Source organism: Perca flavescens, chromosome 3, assembly GCF_004354835.1.
Source record: "Perca flavescens isolate YP-PL-M2 chromosome 3, PFLA_1.0, whole genome shotgun sequence".
Taxonomy (NCBI): Eukaryota; Metazoa; Chordata; class Actinopteri; order Perciformes; family Percidae; genus Perca; species Perca flavescens.
Window position 1 is genome coordinate 43,675,430 of NC_041333.1, and position 20,905 is coordinate 43,696,334.

Sequence of the window (20,905 nt, forward strand, 5' to 3'; positions counted from 1 at the left end):
TAAGGAACCCGGCTCCTTCTCAAGTTACTATATATGGCAACAAAGCATCACAAGATGGCAAATTATCGCACCAAACTCCGAGGCTATGGTGTTCCTGAGGTGATGTGTAATGCACTGAAACACAAGAGCCCAGCAAACCAGAAGTTTGCAAAGAATGTAAAAAAACCTCGAAAGGCAGAGGTAAACTACCTCCCCCCTTACCCGGCAGGAGAGAATGAAGAAAGTCAAGAACAAGAGAGGATTCAGTTGCTTACTGAAGTAAGAAAAAGGGATAACAACAAATTGATCAAAGAAAAAATGGCCAAAACATTTGCACACAGAAGAAACGAAATCATCAACCTATTACCCAGCATATAGGACATCAAAACCAGATGGCCTGCTCTACTTTGAGCCCTCTCAGGTGAGTTACAAGCACAGCTAATTTGAAATATTCCTAGTCCACTGTGAAGGACTGCACTGGTGGTTTTGCATATTTAGCTCATAAATAGAAAATGTGTTATGTTACTGTCAACTATTTTCTAAATCATATTTTCAAGGTCAAATTCCAGAATGATTTAGATTTTGTTGCATTATATAACTGTACAGTTTCTAACAGAAATCATTTTAAATAATCTTTGAGAGTGCATGTGAGACACTACCAACACTGAAGAGTGTAGTGTAGCTAGCCAAAATATATTAACATGCTGCACAGATTTAACCCAGAATGTACATGAAGGCCATCATCAAAATAAGATTGCTTCTTGCTAGAGTTGTAACAATAATATGTACAATATGTAATATATGTATTATTTGTCTTTCAGATCCAGGATGAGTTTCACAGAATCACAATGGTGCATCTTGAATCAAAGTTCATGTTTAAGCTGGATGAATACACTCCGAGGCTTCTGAACATCTTCCCTCCAAAGGTGGAACCATGGGGTTGAGGTTGCAGGCCATCCTACTCAAGGTAACCTTAAATGACTATTACGTTTGTATATTATTTTGTAATCAAATTGCTGTAATATAATGCACGATTATTTAAATCTACAGCAGGTAGTTAGGAGGTTAGCCTGTGATTCTGATAAAGAGAATTAAATAATATCTAACATTTTTAAAAATAGTTTGTATACACTCAAATTATATGTTTATTATTGAGGTCATAGTTAAAAGCGGTGCTATACTGGACGGCATTGTACTGAAGTGTGTTTGTAATTCTTTGTACTGCATATTTACATACATGTGGGGTTGGAATATTAGTAACACCTCCCAATAGTCCTAGAAAGTCTTCCAATAGTAATAAGCTCAATGCTAAAACATATACATTATTAACACCTCTCTGACCGTGTCAACAAAAACGGAACATTATATCCATCATAACAGGAGACTCTATGGCAGAACAATTGTATTGAACTGCATTAAATTGTACAGGTGCACGAATTTAAAGTGACCACTGAATATACACTATCACTCACAACCAATGGCACATGTTTGAGACTTGCAAAGTAGTGCTTTGACATGACTGATTCTGTTCCACGTTGTTGATTGGACACCAAAACCCTCAACCTCACAGATTGACATGTTATGTCTTGTTTGTTTAATCCATACAAAACACAAGGTGTAAAAATGTTGTGGTTTTATGGGAGTTTATATGCACTGTTAGTTTGCTGGGACCAAAACCTTTGTTTCACTGGACTGGTCCCTAAGACATTTTGTTTAGCTGTAATGTAAGCCACCTGGTGTTAAAAACTGCAGCTTTAATAGGGCTCAAGACTAACGGCGTCCTGTTGTCCTGGGGATGATAGAAAATGTGTTTGGGACTAAGAGAAGTATTCTGTAGGGACGCCTCTAGGACTAAAATGGATCGTGTGTGTGTGCTTATTTATTACTATCACTTAGCAAATGACAAACTGAACCAAACTGAACCAACTGAGCGCTGACTACAACGGAGGCCGTCTTCTCACGCTGTTACTACAGTCAGGCCGGACTCACACAGAAGGCTGGCTGCTCACCTGTTCCCGGGTACAGGTCCATTGATTCTGTCAGTCACAAATGGCTTTCTGACCTTTCAATCACACTGTGTAGGCTGATAACTTTTCAGTCTTGTTTATAAATCTTTTTGTTTGAATCAAGCAACATAAATATTAATTTTATCAATTTATAATTATTTATTATGTCACTAACAACCAAAGAGGATAATAAAGTAAAGAAATAACATTTTGATTTTGGGACGCTTTACATTAACGTCAGGATGGTTAAAATTGTTTTTCAGGGCAGTTCAGGGACGGAGGTGTAAAAAATCTGGAGGCCTGTTTAAGAAGTTTTATGTCATTAAATGATTTGTACACCATGAACTTGAATTATGTTTATGTTTGTAATTTCAGGCTCCAAGCAACCATAGCATCAGGATGACCAGAGATGTTGTCATTCGGTGTTTGATGGTGTACCTTGGGGAATCCACAGATCAACTATTAAAGGAGTATGATGTAAGTTCAAGAACATGTTAAAATATAAAGAAGGTAATCTGTCTCATCTCTTGGGCTGGGTATCAAAAGCCAAATTGCTTCGATACTGAGAAGTATTGAAAAGTGCATGGTCAATCGGTACCAAATTTGATACATAAGGACTAAATCTCATCAGTTTCAATGATCCAATATGCATGCAGCATGTTTGTACCTAGATTTAATAATGCAGCTTATTGGCTGGCTAAGGTTAATTTAACATCATAGATATGGACCAGGAAAAAGACTACAGTAATACTCCCAGAAACGAGGCTCACTAGGTGAACAGCCTGTGTTGGTGAATGTAAAATAACAGGTGTGCAACGGATCACAAAGTGCACAGACAAGTGCCGGGAAGAAATTCATTTATTTAGTGATGAATTGATTTAATTTCCAAAGTTTTCCAAATATTTACAACTGTGACTAAATTCAGACCATCATCTCTGGTGTCAGTGAATTGTTTTCATGTGGAGCAGTGAGCTGATTAGATCCTTTTTAACTTACCTGGCATGAAAATATGCTTATGGAAGTACATTATCTCAGATTTTATTACGTAACGGAAGTGCATCATGTGCAACAACCAATTTGGGAGTTGTTCAATTAGAACCTTCTCCTTTGGGGTACAGTCTGAAATACCAAATGTTGCTATTTCAGGATGCTGATGAAGACAGTGTGTCGCAGGACCTTGCTGTACAAAGGATTAAAATCTACCACATCAAGACTACTATGCCAGAGGGTCCTGATGACATCGGTATCGTAGTAGAGGGCGTGAAAGTTCTGACTGCTCTGGGTAACTTTCAAGGGCTTGCTCCATGGTCATTGGCTTGGCATATGCAGTGAATCTTGCCTATCCCAAGGAGGTCAGGTACACGCTTGAAGTCTTCCAGAAACTCCTCCTTGAGCTGGATTATTCAAAGCTGTCCCCAAAAGTGAACAGTTTCAAGAATAAGCTACTAGCTTGAGAACAGGGACCCTCACAGAATGACAGGGAACAATTAACTCACTGTCAAAACTGTCACATGGTTACCCACTTACTGTGAAGGAACTGCAAACTGTTACTGAAGGAGACCTTTGGAATTTCTGATGAGTTCAGTCTTTAGTATTTGGACTTGGAATTTGAAGATTACTTTACTCTTCATAAAAGTGACCAAATTAAACATAAAGACACCATAAAGATTGTTACCATACTCATTTTACGGGAGTGGTATTGTGATTTTGAATTTGTATTGCTACAGGCAGCTGTTATTTTACCTTGTGATTCCTCTGTGTACACCAGGGATGCAAATTTGACATGTTTTAATTGAGGAATTTTAACAAATTAATGTGATTGTTTAAGTGAGTCTTATTTTAGCAAAAAGTAAAGCAGTAAGGCCAATGGAATTACTTGACCTTATCCCAGATTCCATGTGATATTAATCAATTACTTTTAGCTGTTTGAAAAACATAATGGCCCTGACGATTTCAATTGGCACATAAATGAAAATGTAAGAAAAATTTGCAGACTGAAAACATTGTCTTAATTTAAATGCACTAATAGGACTAAACCTTAAAGGTCCCACATGACATATACATATACATGGTGCTCTTTGGATGCTTTTATATAGACCTTAGTGGTCCCCTAATACTGTATCTGAAGTCTCTTTTATATAGACCTTAGTGGTCCCCTAATACTGTATCTGAAGTCTCTTTATATAGACCTTAGTGGTCCCCTAATACTGTATCTGAAGTCTCTTTTATATAGACCTTAGTGGTCCCCTAAAACTGTATCTGAAGTCTCTTTTATATAGACCTTAGTGGTCCCCTAATACTGTATCTGAAGTCTCTTTTATATAGACCTTAGTGGTCCCCTAATACTGTATCTGAAGTCCTCTGTTTTATATAGACCTTAGTGGTCCCCTAATACTGTATCTGAAGTCTCTTTTATATAGACCTTAGTGGTCCCCTAATACTGTATCTGAAGTCTCTTTTATATAGACCTTAGTGGTCCCCTAATACTGTATCTGAAGTCTCTTTTATATAGACCTTTTAATATAGAACCTTTTTATATAGACCTTAGTGGTCCCCTAATACTGTACTTTTATATGTATCCCCTAATACTGTATCTGAAGTCTCTTTTATATAGACCTTAGTGGTCCCCTAATACTGTATCTAGACCTTAGTGGAATCTGAAGTCTCTTTTATATAGACCTTAGTGGTCCCCTAATACTGTATCTGAAGTCTCTTTTATATAGACCTTAGTGGTCCCCTAATACTGTATCTGAAGTCTCTTTTATATAGACCTTAGTGGTCCCCTAATACTGTATCTGAAGTCTCTTTTATATAGACCTTAGTGGTCCCCTAATACTGTATCTGAAGTCTCTTTTATATAGACCTTAGTGGTCCCCTAATACTGTATCTGAAGTCTCTTTTATATAGACCTTAGTGGTCACCTAATACTGTATCTAAAGTCTGTTTCCCATAATTCAGCCTTGGTGCAGAACTACAGCCACTAGAGCCAGTCCCACAATGAGCTTTCCTTAGGATGTACCATTTTTGTGTCTGAAGCTATTGAGGAGGAGAGAGGGAGGAGCAAGGTGGAGGGTGGGGGTGTGGCCTTGACCAACTGCCACTTTTCTCGTTTGAAAGCCATGATGTCTCTCTCTCTCTCATGGGTTGGCCAAATTCTATGGGCCGGCAAAGCAGAGAAAGGGGAGGTAACCTTGCTTGTTATGACCTCATAACAAGCAGATTCCAAAACGGCTCATCTGAGCTTTCTTTTTCTGAAAGGCAAAGCAGGATACCCAGGGCTCGGTTTACACCTATTGCCATTTCTAGCCACTGGGGGACCATAGGCAGGCTGGGGGAACGCATATTAATGTTAAAAAACCTCATAAAGTGAAATTTTCATGCCATGGGACCTTTAAATCACATCACAAATCACTGGATAATTTAAGCCAATGACGTAGCAGAAATTAAACACCATTAAATGATTAAACATTTATTAAAAAGAATCCCAAATGCCATTCTATTGTGTCCCTATTGTACACATTCATGGTTTCTGCCTTTTTTATTTTTTGTCTTATAGCCTCTCTCTGTGTTTTATTGTTGTATTTTGGCATTTTGCACTAAACAACTTGAAAAATGTTAGATAAACTGAAAAATGGACAAATAAATGTTTGCCTGCTGTTCTTATTATGAATGATGATTTATTTACCCAATTTAAGTTACCTGTGGTACCAAGAAGGCATGATATTGAGTGTATTATACATAGAAAAATGATGGCAACAAAGTGACATTCAATATAATTGAATAGATTTAAATGAATGTGATACAAATTAAAACTTCAATGTAAACAATTTATTTAGGTACGGATAAATAAGAAACGCAGTGTAAATGTGTTGAATTAGGCAACAATGTGCTAAAATATTAGTTAGTATAATTTATTTTATGTTAGTGAATACAAATTATTTTTACCCAGATATTTAGAAAATCTAAATTAATTTCTCCCAGATATTTAGTGAATCTAAATTAATTTCTAAAGTGAATTTCTCCCAGATATTCCCAGATATTGAGTAAATCTAAAGCAATTTCTCCCAAATATTTAGTAAATCTAAAGCAATTTCTCTAAATTACTTTTGGTCAGATACTTATTAAACACCAATCAGTTTTCTTTGTGAAACTGATTTGGATTTACTAAAAATGTTTGGCTATATAACTTATCATTTTGTATGCTATTACTAAATCCAACACACTTTAGGTGTTGCTTTTATGAACAGGTACTCATTTGTTTCGTTTAAATTTAGTTAATTTATTCAATACTTTGTAATCAAAGTTGTAGAACTTAAAATCTATTCAATTATATTATGTGTCACTTTGTTGCCATCAATTTTTTAAGTAACCATTGGTCACATTTTTTACGGTGTAGGGAACTGTCTGCGGGTAGTTTACATGTCAACAGTGTGATTCCAGAAGTGAAAGTCCCATTGATTTTCTCTGTAAGGATTTAAATGATTAGCCATAATATCTAAACCATCCAAGGTAGACTGACCCAGAGCTTTGCAATTGTGATTCGGAGGTTTATACTACTGTAGAAGCCAGAAGTCTGTATGAAATCAACCAAGGTTTCAAGCTTTAGGGAATTTAAATCAGCATATTAGCCAGTCATCGTCACGGTCCCTGAAGCCTCTTTCTCTCCTGATTCTTCCATTGGGGGTTAGTCCTCCTTCATGGCCAGCAGGGCCATCATGCAGCATTACGCACGGGGTCACCACAGTATTTATATGTTTACAACAATTTGTGGTTGTTAACACCTGGCCAAAATCACAGCATTAACTAGTGTACGTGTGTCTGTGTGTGTGTGTGTGTGTGTGTGTGTGTCTGTGTGTTTGTGTTATCTGTGTGTGTGTGTCTTTGTGTGTTTTTGTGTGTCTGTGTGTGTCTGTATGTGTCTGTCTGTGTGTGTATGTGTGTGTATGTGTGTATCTGTGTGTGTCTGTCTGTGTGTGTTCTGTGTTTGTGTCTGTGTGTGTCTGTTTGTGTGTGTGTGTGTGTGTGTGTGTGTGTCTGTTTGTGTGTGTGTGTGTGTGTGTGTGTGTTTGTGTATTTCTGTGTCTGTGTCTTTGTGTCTGTGTCTGTGTGTGTGTGTGTGTGTGTGTGTGTGTTTGTGTGTGTGAGTGTGTGTGTGTGTGTGTGTGTGTGTGTCTCTGTGTGTGTGTGTGTGTCTGTATCTGTACTCTTCCTCCTCCTCCTCCTCCTCCTCCTCCTCCTCCTCCTCGTTGTTATCCCCTGTCTCTTCCTCCTCCTCCCCTAGCTCTCTGTTGTTGGCATCCATTGTTCAAAACAGGTAATCTGACCTTTGACCTATGTATAGGCCTATACTAAAGCAGTGATTGGTTAGTAGTAGTAGTCAGTTAAGCATAATGTAATGTTTGTTTAGTGTTTGCACATGTGAGGAATGTGTGTGTGTGTGCCCTGGTGAATAAGTGTAGCATTTTGATTGGATGTGGGAAGGCAAGTCACTTCCTGTTAGATTTTTGTGTCTTAGGTAGAGAATTATATGTAGTGTTTTGAAAAAAGTGTTTTATGTAACTGAAAACTGAGTGAAAGGCTGAGAAATAGCTTATGGTTTTGGAGATTTGGTGTGTAGCGGCTGGCATTGCGCCTCCTCCATCGCCTATACCTGTTTGACAGAGAAGTTATTGTCACATTGCTATGAGGTGGTATCGGGTGTGGTAGTATCGGAGTAATTTTATGACTACAAGTACGAGTACATGCGCACGGCATTGGACCGATACCCAATACTGGCAATAGTATTGGTGAATCCCTATTCTAAACTGGACTCAGGGTTTGATTATACCAATAATTTGTTCCTCCAGTGAACTATGGCACAGTTTGTTAAAGACTCTGAACAGTTTGTTGAAGACTCCAGCCTGGGGGACTGGAAGGTGATTGGAAGAGGGGGTTTTGGACAAATCTTTAAAGCCAGGCATCATCAGTGGGGCTTTGACGTGGCCGTTAAACTGCTTCTTAAGGACGAGGGGTAAGTGCTTACAAAGGGTTTCCTGTTTATAACTACATACAGTTGTATGAATTACTCATAATACAAACAAACACACACAGGAACGAGAAGTCTTTGCTGCGTGAGATCAAGATGATGCGTCAAGCCACCTGCCAGCATGTTATGGCCGTCCGAGGGATCTTCATGGGTCGAACACCCTCCTCTGGTGGGTCAACACAGCTTGGTGTTGTCATGGATCTCATGGAGAGAGGATCACTGGCCTCCCTATTGGTAACCAGGGGTGGAACAACTACTCATATCTTTAACTTAGAGTAGCAATACTCTGTAAAAAATACTCATGCTACAAGTAAGTCTTGCATTAACAATTAAAATAAATATAAAATAAATAAATAATATATAATACATTTGTTATCTGAGTTATATCATTGTATCTGAGTATATTTTTCAAACAGTCATTAGTAAAGAAAAGAAGAACATTAATATAACAGCATATTCCAAACCTTTGAATAGTAGTGTAGGCTATATGTGTAGCTCCCTATCTCCACTATTTGTGGATCTGAAACAATCTTACAGGCAGCATTGAGGGGACCTCCACCCTGGCCGCTGGTCTTCAGACTGGCTCACCAAGTGGCTCTGGGTATAAACTTCCTCCACAGTCTGCCCCGTCCCGTGCTCCACCAGGACCTGAAGCCCCAAAACGTGCTGCTGGACGATGCTCTTAATGCCAAGGTGAGTCCCATGCTTTGAGGGGAGGCCAGGCCTCATGTTTACATTATACTATTACAATAGTTTGCACAATCTCTGGAGACTAAATTGAGCCTGAAAAATGTATTGTAAACCCAAAAGATACAGACATGGGTTTGCCTTACATGTTGCAACTTCATAATATACGGTAGTAAATAGTTTTACTGTTTTTGAAGAGCCAAACTCCAGGCCTCAACATTGTACCGTATGACACGTTATCAAGAGATGCCCCTCTTCATGATTTTTGTTCCAGAACTTCCCATTCTTATTCCTAACTTGTAAGATAGGGACACTTGTTCAGTGGTTCTCATGGTCAGATAGCTATGCCAAACCAAAATCACCCTTAAGCGTCTGTATGGGACGCAGCTGGCAGAGCAGCAGCTCGATGGTTATGAATAAAGACCAAAAATCCTGGTAAGGAGGCAGGTTTTTCAGGCAGGACTTTCACCTAGAAGACCGGGTTCATGTCCTGTCCTTGTCTTGTCACTTCAACGTACATTTTTACTTACATTTAACACCAAATCAGTCCCGACTCAGAGCATCAAAAAGTGATGCCAAGAGTCTGACGCTAAAGCAGTTTATTTGCATTAGTAACAACCGCCAAATGAACCGACCAAGTGTCCCTAATTGATGTGCTGGTAGTAAGAATCTTGTGTGCCCGACCTGGCTCCATGGTCCAGTGAGTGCCATCAGAACCAGATTATCTGCAACAAACAGCTAAGAAATCTCCAGCTCACCAAACTGCAACCCCTACCCACCACAACTATGTCTCGATATCCTGTCCATGAATATCACAAACAGGATTGGTGAAAAGGCGCAACCCTGAGGGAGGCCAACCCTCACCTGAAACAAGTCGACTACTGAGCCCCTCAGAAACAGCTCTTGCTTTGGATATACATGGATTGTATAGCCCTCACCCTATACTCCTGCGGCAACTCCCACAGTATCTCCCGGGGGGACCTGGACATATGTCTTCTCCAAATCCTCAAAGCACATGTAAACCGAATGGGCAAAATCCCACACAACCCCAACCTTCACAGGGAAGCCAGAAAGGTCTGCCGGAGGTGTGAGTAAAAGATCTCTCAAACACGGGCCTCCTCCAGACATTCCCAGTTCACCCGCACTACCCGTTTGTCAAGGTCTTTGTCTAACCCTAATAGTCTCATGATGGCCAATGTAAAAAGAGAATTGTGTGGAGCTGATTAGCTTTCTAGCAACTCATTTGGCAATGGCTTGAATGTAACGTCGAAAGGAGCCAGTTGAGGTGGTTCGGGCATCTGGTAAGGATGCCCCCTGGGCGCCTCCCTAGGGAGGTGTTCCAGGCACGTCCAGCTGGGAGGAGGCCTCGGGGAAGACCCAGGACTAGGTGGAGGGATTATATCTCCAACCTGGCCTGGAAACGCATCGGGATCCCCCCGTCGGAGCTGGTTAATGTTGCTCGGGAAAGGGAAGTTTGGGGTCCCCTGCTGGAGCTGCTCCCCCCGCGACCCGACACCGGATAAGCGGACGAAGATGGATGGATGGATGGATGGATTGAATGTAACGGACGTTCATTAATATCAAAAAGTTACGCACTAAAGCTTTAATGTCAGTTTAATGTAATGTTAACACATAAAACTATATAGTCTCTTAAAGTTTGATAATGTGGCCTGCAATGACATATTTATAACAGGTTATGTTGTTTAGGTTAATGTCAAGTTCATGACTGGTTTCATGTCAGTCTTCTGCACACCCCTTTAAATAAAGTTGTACCAAATAAAGAACCTCTTTTAACTCCTTCCTCTCTTTTTTTTAAAGATTATTTATTTTGGCATTTTTTAGACCTTTATTGACAGGATAGCTGAAGAAATTAAAGGGGGAGAAATGACTCCGCAGGTTGGAGTTGAAACTGGGCCTGCTGTGTCAAGGAGCAAGCCTCCATATATGGGCACCCACTTTACCAACTGAGCTATCTGGTCACCCCTCCTTCCTCTCTTTGCTAATTTTCTCTGCAGCTTACAGATTTAGGCCTTGCCCGGATTTCCTGCAGCATCACACTGGTTTCGACGGACGATGGACCACGAGGAGGGACGCATAACTACATGCCACCAGAGGCTTCTGAAAGATCGTACAGACCTTCCAGATCCTTTGATATCTACAGGTACAAGAGCATTGAACCAGCACTTGTATAAAAGTGTTTTATTTATCATATAATAAATAATAACTGTAGATGGGATCACTCCAGCTGCCATGCTAACACATGTTCAGTATTGACAGGAAGTCAAAATATCAGTCACTTAGTCTTTTAACAGGAGGGGGAATTATTTTCAGGTAGGAGGGATACTAACATGACTTCATGCACAGATTTCCTTATTGTCATTGAATATCCTCATTCTCACATAAGCATTAATTTACAGACGACAACAAACCCTAGCCATCAATCAACCAGGTTGTGATTGTTATGATATGAATAATAATCCTGACATGTAACTCTCTCCGTCTGTCTTTTAGTTTTGGGATACTCCTTTGGTCCATTGCCACAGGGAAACAACCATATGGAAGTAAGTGACTGTTGTGTATTTAGCAGTCCCTCCAGGATTTCACGGCCTTTTTTTGAGATTGTTGCGGCCCAAAGTGTCTGATTTTGTGGTTGTAGCGTTCACTACGTCACGGGTGTTCAACAGCGATGTAACACAGGTTAAAAGGTGGGAGGGACTTACCTGATTGAAGTATGGGCCAGTCAAGAGTTGAAACGTGGACCAGTAAGAACCCAAAAGAGGAAAAAGACGATGTGTTAGAATCCAGAAATGAATGGGCATAGGCAATAAACGGGACCGAGTACTAGTTCTGACACGTTGTCTCGTCAGGAGAGATGCGCCACCGGTAAGCTGCTGTTTCGCTACGTTGAGCTGCGGTTTAAGGTTGTTTGTTGCGCTACTGCTGTGCTGCCGATGTATATGTGCGCGATTTGTTTGCTTGATAACTGTTACGTTGGTCACGCTGATAAAACCTTATGTGCAGTCTGATGTTTAACGCTGTCGACTCGATAGTATCCGTGACTATATTCCAGTAAATGTTTGAAATTGGTGCGTCTCACTGTCAAACAAGCTACTTCCTGGTTGCAGTGCTGGATGGGAAATGTAGTCAATTGATTTACATCGGTAATGGATTGCTGTGCACAGCGTCGCTATCTAAAACTACACTCACTGTTTTCACTTTAGACCAACGTACACCCCTGTGGGTTTGGGTTACTGGATTAATGTGTAACATTGATATTGATGTGCGTTATTGTGTTTAGATATATGTGCTTTGTTTAGTCATTGAGTTTAGACACTATGTACAATGATAATATTTATAATATTAAGAACTGCCTAGACTAAGATTTATATCCTATATATGTACATTTGTATATTATTGAGAATATGGTATATTAGGTATGTGGCTAATATTGTTGTTTACACCATAGCCTTTCTATTTCTACAGGTTTATAACCTGCTATTTGTGGACTAAACAACTGTATATGGAGAAACAATCGGTGTAAATAAAAAACCACAACGAGTCATAACAACGTGTCCTCTCCTGATGCCCCGTTCGGTGGGGAGATTCTTAAAGAACCGAACAGTGGTACCTTTTGTAAAAAATTTTGAGAAAATTGCTCAGAACATCATCTACCTTTATCTTAGAGTTTTCTCATTTGAGTGTTTTGTTTGCATACTCAACGTTAGTGTAAATGGCGCTGCCTTACAGCAAACGTCACTGTGGTGCTGCCAGTAATATGTGGAATAAACAATTACAGTGCTTTACTTTAAGTATATGTACAAACAGCTTTTTAGGTCAGCATGTCATTTGCTACTGCTACTCAATGCTAGGACTGATCTAAACACAATTTCTTTACGTAATTAGCTGTGGGAGACCGCCCACAGCTGGCTGATATCCAGGGCGATGCTGCCGGGTTGAGAAAGTTGACAGTACTGATGAAGAGTTGCTGGGATCATAAACCTGAACAAAGGCCTAAAGCCCTTGGTGAGGAAACTACTTCATTTACCTCTGAAACTCTGAATTAACACGGAAAAATAGCTTGTGATGCCGGGCTCTAACGTTATATTATTTAGTCTAGGTTGTGTACAACAGAGTGTAAAACTGAGACAGAACAACTGTTCAAGATGCACAAACATGAACTCACTGATGCTGTCCATGAAGTGCTGAAGAAACTGGTGAGGAACAAATCTCTTCATAAACACTCAAGTCACGCTGAGACACTATAACATTTTTGACACAATGTAGCAAATCATTGTTTTTATCATTGTGTAACTGGCTTTTTATCTTCCAGGACCAAATTGAAGAAGAAGGCATGGCAGCAGGAGAGCTGGTTCAGATGGATCAAATCACTGAGGCTCCAGGTCTATATTTATAAACTACTGATTAATCATCTGGTATTGTGCCATTAATCAGCGGTTTCTCAGTAAAATCAAACAGTGAGTCAGTGACTACCGATCATCCAATCAGTGCCATGGGCGAGACTAACGCTGGTTTTAAGTGTTGTTTGTCATTATACTTTCTTTTTACTTCCACTCCAGTGGTGTACTGACCAGAACATCGGTCAAGTTTTACCGTCCGGCCCTGTTTCTCTTTTACATGCGTACAATCACAACCAAGTTAGTTAAAGTTGTGTTTACTCCATAGGCTCCACCATAGCTAAATAGTTTTTAAGCGTAATGACTCGTTTCACAAAAAGAATGTATACAATTAGGTCCAATAACATTTTGGAAAGTCCAGAAGACTGGTGATCCTTCTGGACTTTCCGACTGCCTTTGACACAGATAACCACCAGATCCTCATGTTCACCTTCAGGATCTGGGTGTCTCAGGCTCTGCACTATCTCTGCTCACATCTTACCTCAAAGTCTGCATCGAAATTTGGTCCGACCAAAAGAAGTAGTCAAGTTGAACCATGGTCCGGTTCGTTTCTAGAGTGAAAGCATTTTGTGGATGGTTTGGACTTTCAGACCAAATACAGGAAGCTCTGACAGGATATCTTGGTGTTTTAACAGCAGGTAAGCTCCTTTAAGGAACGACTCAGAGCTGAGTGTGAACATGAGAGAGAGACGGTGTCAGTGGTCAGAGCAGACATCTGTTGGCTATCAGAGCAGAGAATACATCAGCAGTTTACTTGTTAAGTGGGAGTAAATGTACAGCGTAGGTTTCAGTTTGTCTCTGAATAAATGCTGCAGCTGTAAAGTTCCCGTGTCCCTTGCATAACTACAGTGTGAAACCAAAACTTACCGGATCAAATGCAGAAACATGAACCGTAGTCCGGACTTTCAGGTGTGAAAGCCCCCTTAGAGAAGAACTGTGTCTAAACTCTCTCGGTTTGTTATTTACTCACATGGCTTTTCCTACCTCAGCTAAGCACCCAACTAATTCTCTCTTTTCCCAGTCTGAAACACAGCTAAATATGAATGGACTGTATTTATATAGTTACAGATAAACATTCACTCACACATTGACACTTTGATGGCACAGCATCAGGAACAATTGGGGGTTCAGAGTCTTGCCCAAGGACACTTCGACATGGAACTGCAGGACCAGGGATTCTAACCACCAACCTTCCGATTAGTAAGTGACCACTCTACCACCTGAGCCACAGCTGCCCCAAAGTAGCAGCAAGTATCTCTGCCTGTCTGACTGACATCTCTCTATTATTATTATTATTATTATTATTATTATTATTATAATATTCTCATTGGATGTCCACACACCACTGTAACAACATCATAAACGACACTGGCTTGGCCACATCATCCTCCACCTTCTCGTCCAATATCATCACATCTGGTTGCAAAAAACAAGACAGCAATGGCCAAATTGTCAAACTCAAGGCTTCAAAACGGCAGTCCACTAGTTAGGTCCTTTTTGCATGGGTGTGGATTCAGTCAGTGTGTGTATAATGTTTAAAATAACAGAGCAAAAAATGTATTAATGAAATATGACTTCATCTTCTAGTGAGGGGGATCCACCAGATCCGGAGAGAATTGGATGTATCTGCTGTGGACCCTCTCAGGTATGAACATACAACAAGAGCTCAAACTCTGCAGGTGCCTCTAATTTCTTGTCCTTCAGCTGAAGAACTTCTTATATCTGCTCAGAGGAGAGAGTAGACCTGAGTTAGGAAACACATACACAAGTTTAGAATGGAAACATCAAAAATCCTTCTCATTTTAGTCCTGTTAGCAGCATGGCTCTAGGGATAGTTATGTTGGTCCACCACTTTGTTCCAGTCTGAAATATCTCAACAACTCCTAAATGTGTTGAGATAATATCTTGTTTTTATTCCCCAGAGGATTGATCCATAGTGATCCTCTGAGTGTTCCTCTGACTCACCAGCAGGTTTACACTTTTAGCTTTAAGTGAAAACATCTTATCATCTATTGGATGGATTTTAATGAAATGTGGTTCAGACATTAATGTTTCCCATGTGATGAATTGTAGTTATTCTGACTTTCTGTCTAGCGCCATCATCAGGTCAATTTAAAAGTCTTTTCCCCATAAAACACATTTTCTTGAGATGATTAGGTATTATCCTTATAGATAAACCGTAGTCACGTTAATAATTAGAGTAAAAATGTAATGTTTGCCGGTACGTCGTGTTTATGAATGTGTTTACTGCTGTTGCCAGGCAGCCTGCTTTTCTTTACCTCCTCTCAACTTCTTCTCTACTACTTACTTATTCACAGATGATTTAGTTTGAACGGCCCCATGATGTTTCAGAGAGTACTGCAACAAACAATGTGATGAGCATAACGGTCTCCGTGCATATTTCACATTGTTTTTTATCATGGACATTAATGAAACCAGAGCAGATCAGTGATGTCTGTGTCTCTTATTATTTCTACATGATCTTCCCGTTCCTCTGAGATACCAGTGAGCAGTTAACTGAGATGAGTTTCTCTGTCTCTCTGGCAGACTGAGGAACTGTGCATCATGTCTAACAGCAGTTAGGACTCATGTTGGATAGAAAATCATTCTGACTGTGTTTCTTCCTCCAGGGTGCAGAGGAGTGATCTGATGCAATGTAAGTGTGTTAGTTTCTCTTTAAATACACAGCTGTTTTTATTCATTAGAACAACAGTGGATGATCTAGAACATATTACATGGGGTGGCAAAGGGGTAGCAAGAGATCTTGGCAGGGTGGCAGGGGAAGACGGTACATGTTATGCTACTCTACTGCAATTTATATGGAAGGATTAAAATATAGCCTGTGGTCCAGAAGGCATTGCAGGTCTACCATTTTCCTCCCTGTCATCTTCATCTGGCTCCTTCTGATCACTCTGCTTCTGGCCTCCTCTTCATCCCTCACAGTCAATTCTTCCTTTCCATTTTCTCTTCTCACTTATTTCTGCATCTCTTTTTGTGGTCTTCTCCTTCTCTGACCCACCTGGTCTCTCCAGTTTACTGCCTTCTCCTCATTCATTTCCCTCCTTCTCTTCCTCCTGTGCATTACTCAGAATTTTCTTGGCTGGCAATATCCCCACTTTTAGTCTTCAGCTAATATCCCCAGCTACTATGGCCTGCAAAAGTCAAGATGTGAAAAGGTCTGGTTATCCTTGTATTACATTACACTGTAGGGCACTGTAGCTAATAAGTAGCCTAACAAACAGAACATCAGAAGAGATTTATTACATGCACATGTAGCGGGTGTGTACTCGCTCACTCTCTTGCATTGTGTTGTGTTACAGACGAAACCATCACTATTCGTTGGCTATCACAGCCGTTTATTCTGGTAAATAGCAGAATAGTGTCTCACAATCACGTTCGTCACCATAAAGAGCTCCAGTTAGCTAAAATGAAAACAGAAATGATCAGTTTACTGTTGCCACTGTTGTATCAAAAAAGTTAGGTCATCAACCTAGGCTAACCAGGCTAGCAAGCTAGCACAATGTGGCGAGCTTTTTCATTTAAGCTTAAACAAAAGAAACAAAACAAAACTGGTCTCTAATATAAAATTTGAGACCTCCCGTGTGGATATACTACATGCACATCATATACTACATAACATATTATCACAATGAACACATTTACCTGTAACTATAACAATGTATGCGACTTACCATGAAACAGGCTACAGCAGACTGGTGATAAGTGTGTAGGAATTTACCCTAAAGTCTGCAGAATAGCACCAATAGATGGCGCTCATGTTACATAAAAAAGCCTGTCTCATATGGGAACTACTATCCAAATGAAAAGTTACCTTTTAATGGCAAGTGGAATTATTAACTCCGCTATACACACACAACAGTTATGTTTAGACTAGCCTTCTTAATCACATTGTATTTGTTGTTTTCCCAGTTTGACAGTAAAGGATGTCACCTGGTTTAATTTGTGCAGCCTTATTGCCATGATATGTTAGAGAAAGTGGATCTAGATGCCTGCCTCATTTTCAAACTATTACCTGGGCTTGCACCTCCACCACTGGGTGGATCTATACAACAGTAGAACAGCAGTGGCAGGGCAACTAGGCCAGCTACCAGGGGAGAATGTGTTGTACAGTATAGACGTAGTAAGTCTGGCCAAACAGTCTTCTCAGTATGGGCCTCAAATGATTGGAACTGCCTTCCTATTGAACTCAGATAAAGCACCAGCTATCTATCATTTAAAAGAGAGGGATTAAAAACAATCAAAACTGCAATCATCAATAGCTGGTTCACCTCATCCTAGGTACTGCCCTTCTTTGTATTGTACTTATTTTTTATTTAATTTTTTGTCCCTCTCTTTTCTCTTCTTCCTTCTTTATTTGCTTTTTATATTTCTTGCATTCTTTTTTATTAATATAATATGATGAGATGGAAATTAGCTGTTTTGCTAACTCTAGCACATTTACATTTTGATTGTAAACAAAAAATGTCAATCGATGTGCATTGTCCCTTTTAAATAAACAAATAAATTGGTCTCAGCAAGCACTGAGTAGTGTGTTTTAACGTAACGCCTTTGAAACAGCGACCGTCCGTAAATGTTATGAATTCAAACATGCCAGTTTTTAATATTTTGAATTATGCTGTTCTTGGCTTTACTAATATCATAACAGATCAAAGGGCAGAATGCAATACATTTGATGCAGGGACGTAGCTAAGTATTTGAGAGGCAGGGGGCTACAATAACATCTACAATTATTATTTATTATTAATTCATATACATTAATTGTTTGTTTCAATGTTTTAAAAGCTTGTGGACATAGTGGCAGTTTGTTTTTACAATCACAGTTTTTTGAACACCAAAGTTAGGGGGGTCAAGGCCCTACAGTGGAGGTTCAGCTGCCACCCCCTTGTAGATCCACCCCTGATTACTGATTGCATGCATAATTATTAAACTTTTATATAAATGAACATCAGGACACGAGAATAAAACCTCCAGGTGTGTCTGATAAACTGCTGCTGTGTGAGCAACTTTTCATAATAACCATTGCTAATAAATGATACATTAATAGTTCATTTAACTTAAGTTAAAAGTTATTTTACTGTTAACTAACAACAAAAGGATAATTCATGTTTACTAATTATTAGTTATGCTATAATTTCTATTTAACGGTTAATTGTTGCTCATATAATAATATTTTATATATTTAACTATTTGTAAATGATTAATAAATTGTATCAAACATTATTTGGATGATTATTATAAAGTTGTATCTGATGATTATAATAACTTGTTAACGGTTAATAAAGCGTTTTCAATGCTATAAACTGTTTCATTTTATAATCTATAAACATTGTTATTTCAAGCTTTATAAACCAGTTATTAATTATAAAATTATTAAAGATAATTTAATTAACAGTATAATAACTATTAACTAAAGTTGAACTAACGATGATATTAATAACTGCAACTGTGTTATGTCTTGTTCTATCTGGCAGATTCCTGTGAACTCACACTGGACACAAACACAGTGAGCAGAAAACTCAAACTGTCTGACAACAACAGGAAGGTGATAGGTGTGAAGGAGGATCAGCCATATCCTGATCATCCACAGAGGTTTGAGTCCTCCGACTGGCCTCAGCTGCTGTGTAGAGATGGTCTGACTGGTCGCTGTTACTGGGAGCTAGAGAAGGAGGATGGGTTCAGATATCAGTGAGTTACAGAGGAATCAGAAATGACAGTTTCTTTGGAGGTAATGATCATTCCTGGAGTCTGTTCTGCTCTGATGATGATGGTTACACTGTCTGGCACAATAACAGAAAAAAATGCATCTCCTCCTCTTTTTCTGAGAGAGTAGCAGTGTATGTGGACTGTCCTGCTGGCTCTCTGTCCTTCTACAGAGTCTCCTCTGACTCACTGATCCACCTCTACACCTACAACACCATATTCACTGAGCCTCTTTATCCTGGGTTTAGGATCTGGTCTGGTGCCTCAGTGTCTCTGTGTTTTCTGTAGGTGGAGATAACGTCCTGTCTTGTGGTTTAAATATTAGTCGAGGAAGAGGCTTCACTTCGGTTCACATTTGTCTCACTGATTGTGTCTTTAATGTTCTTCTTCTTTTTTTTGAATGTTGAAATGATCTCTTCAGGGATGAAAACTAGTTTAGTATAAACTGTGTTGACGTTGATGTTCACTTTAGTCATGTTTTATTGGAGCAGCTTCAGCTGTTAGTGATTTATTTCCATAAAGGTTTAAAGATAAAAAATACTCGATGAGTTCAACATGTTTTAACAAATGTAAATCTGTTTCAGTTTGAATATCAAAGACTAAAGATGTGTCATTCACTCGTTATTTGAAGATGTTTTATTCTTTTTCTGTATATAATCCGATGTACGGTGTATGATGAAGGCTTATTGGGAGGGTTGAAATTAGAAAGCTAACATTAGCTAACAGGCAGCAGCAAGCCGTTTAGTCGCTCCACTCCCACTGTAGGGAGAATCATTTGCCGAGGGAAAAACTGAAAGCCCAGGAGAGGCACTGTCTGGTTAACACAAGTTTTTAGCTGTGACTGTCCTTCCTTATGCGTACCTGAAGTTGCTGCATTCTGGCTGCTGTCTGTAGATTCCTTCATGCACAACTCGTATTCTTTCGGATGTTTCAAACCAAATGTAACAGCGGCCATGTTGTGTATTGTTTAGGCTCCTTGCCACCATGAGACAAATCGGCATTCTTCTTTTGACTGAAAGTACTGCCAAACAACACTTTTTCTGTTTACAAGTTCAATTTTCACTTTCTCACAGCCTACTGCATTGAAAGCTCCACCCACGTAAACACCTTCCTGTAATCAACGCCACCGACATTACGGCGACCAGCATAGCGCACATAGAGCAAGCGTAGGGTTTGGTATTCGATATTCACTTTGCTGAAAGTGTATATTTTCCTTCTAAAACCATGATTGTTTACAGCAATAACAAGCCATCGTTTAGTAAATATATTAAAATGTTGTACTTGGAGAGAAAAATGCTTTTCAGAGTGGAGATATCTGTCAGTACACTATTGCTAAATATGCATTTGAACAGGCTGTTAAAAAGGCTAAGCTTGTTGTCCATCACAGCAGAGGTGTTTGGCAAACTCTTCAACAGATTACTAACAATAAAAACAGTCACGCAATTCTTGATGAGCTCTAATCTCCTCAATGACATACCTCCTCCCGGACCACCTGTCTGATAGAAGAAAATTATTTAAGGCATCTGTTGAGGAAAGAAAAATGCAGGAAGGCAGCAGGCCCCGACCAGGTCTCTGCTGCCATTATTAAATGGTGTGCCAATGAGCTGTCAGGTGTCTTCACTGACATTTTTAACAGGTCCCTTAGACTATGTAAAGTCTCAGCGTGTTTTAAATCTGCCATAATCATTCCCATTCCCAAGAAGTCGAATGTGAGTTGCTTAAATGACTACAAACCCGTGGCTCTAACTTCTGTTATCATGAACGTTTTTGAGCAATTAGTAGCCAATCATCTCCCAACTATGTCACTTGACCCTTTCCAATTTGCATATAGGGAGAACAGGTCTGTTGAAGATGACGTTTCTTTTTGCACCCATAACATCTTTCAACATCTGGAAGGGACAGCCACATATGCATGGGTACTGTTTATTGATTTTAGTTCTGCTTTTAATAATATTATCCCAAAGAGATTGTTTGACAAACTGCTGGGGTTGGGTGTTAAGGAGTCCATATGTAAGTGGATCCTCGACTTTTTAACTGACGGATCTCAAGTGGTTAGGGTTCAACCTCTTGTC

General features: G+C 39.6%; 1 protein-coding gene and 1 long non-coding RNA gene across 2 annotated transcripts; both read left to right on the forward strand.

Annotated features, from left to right (window-relative positions):
• The first annotated feature begins 7,837 nt into the window (after window positions 1-7,837).
• On the forward strand, window positions 7,838-9,869 carry LOC114553066 (receptor-interacting serine/threonine-protein kinase 3-like). The gene is made up of 4 exons (XM_028574161.1): window positions 7,838-7,995; window positions 8,076-8,244; window positions 8,548-8,703; window positions 9,822-9,869. The coding sequence occupies exons 1-4, from the start codon at window positions 7,838-7,840 to the stop codon at window positions 9,867-9,869; spliced, it is 531 nt and encodes a 176-aa protein (XP_028429962.1).
• Window positions 9,870-14,702: 4,833 nt separating this feature from the next.
• Window positions 14,703-18,642, forward strand: LOC114551116 (uncharacterized). Its single transcript, XR_003691853.1, has 3 exons — window positions 14,703-14,757; window positions 15,743-15,768; window positions 18,605-18,642. It is a non-coding gene; the product is annotated as an uncharacterized LOC114551116 (long non-coding RNA).
• Window positions 18,643-20,905: the final 2,263 nt, after the last annotated feature.

Excerpts from the sequence above, each read along its gene's own strand:
- LOC114553066 (XM_028574161.1), top strand. The coding sequence starts at position 7,838 with ATGGCACAGTTTGTTAAAGACTCTGAACAGTTTGTTGAAGACTCCAGC. Across the intron at positions 7,996-8,075 it reads CTGCTTCTTAAGGACGAGGG|GAACGAGAAGTCTTTGCTGC; the intron begins GTAAGTGCTTAC and ends AAACACACACAG. Across the intron at positions 8,245-8,547 it reads GATCACTGGCCTCCCTATTG|GCAGCATTGAGGGGACCTCC; the intron begins GTAACCAGGGGT and ends ACAATCTTACAG.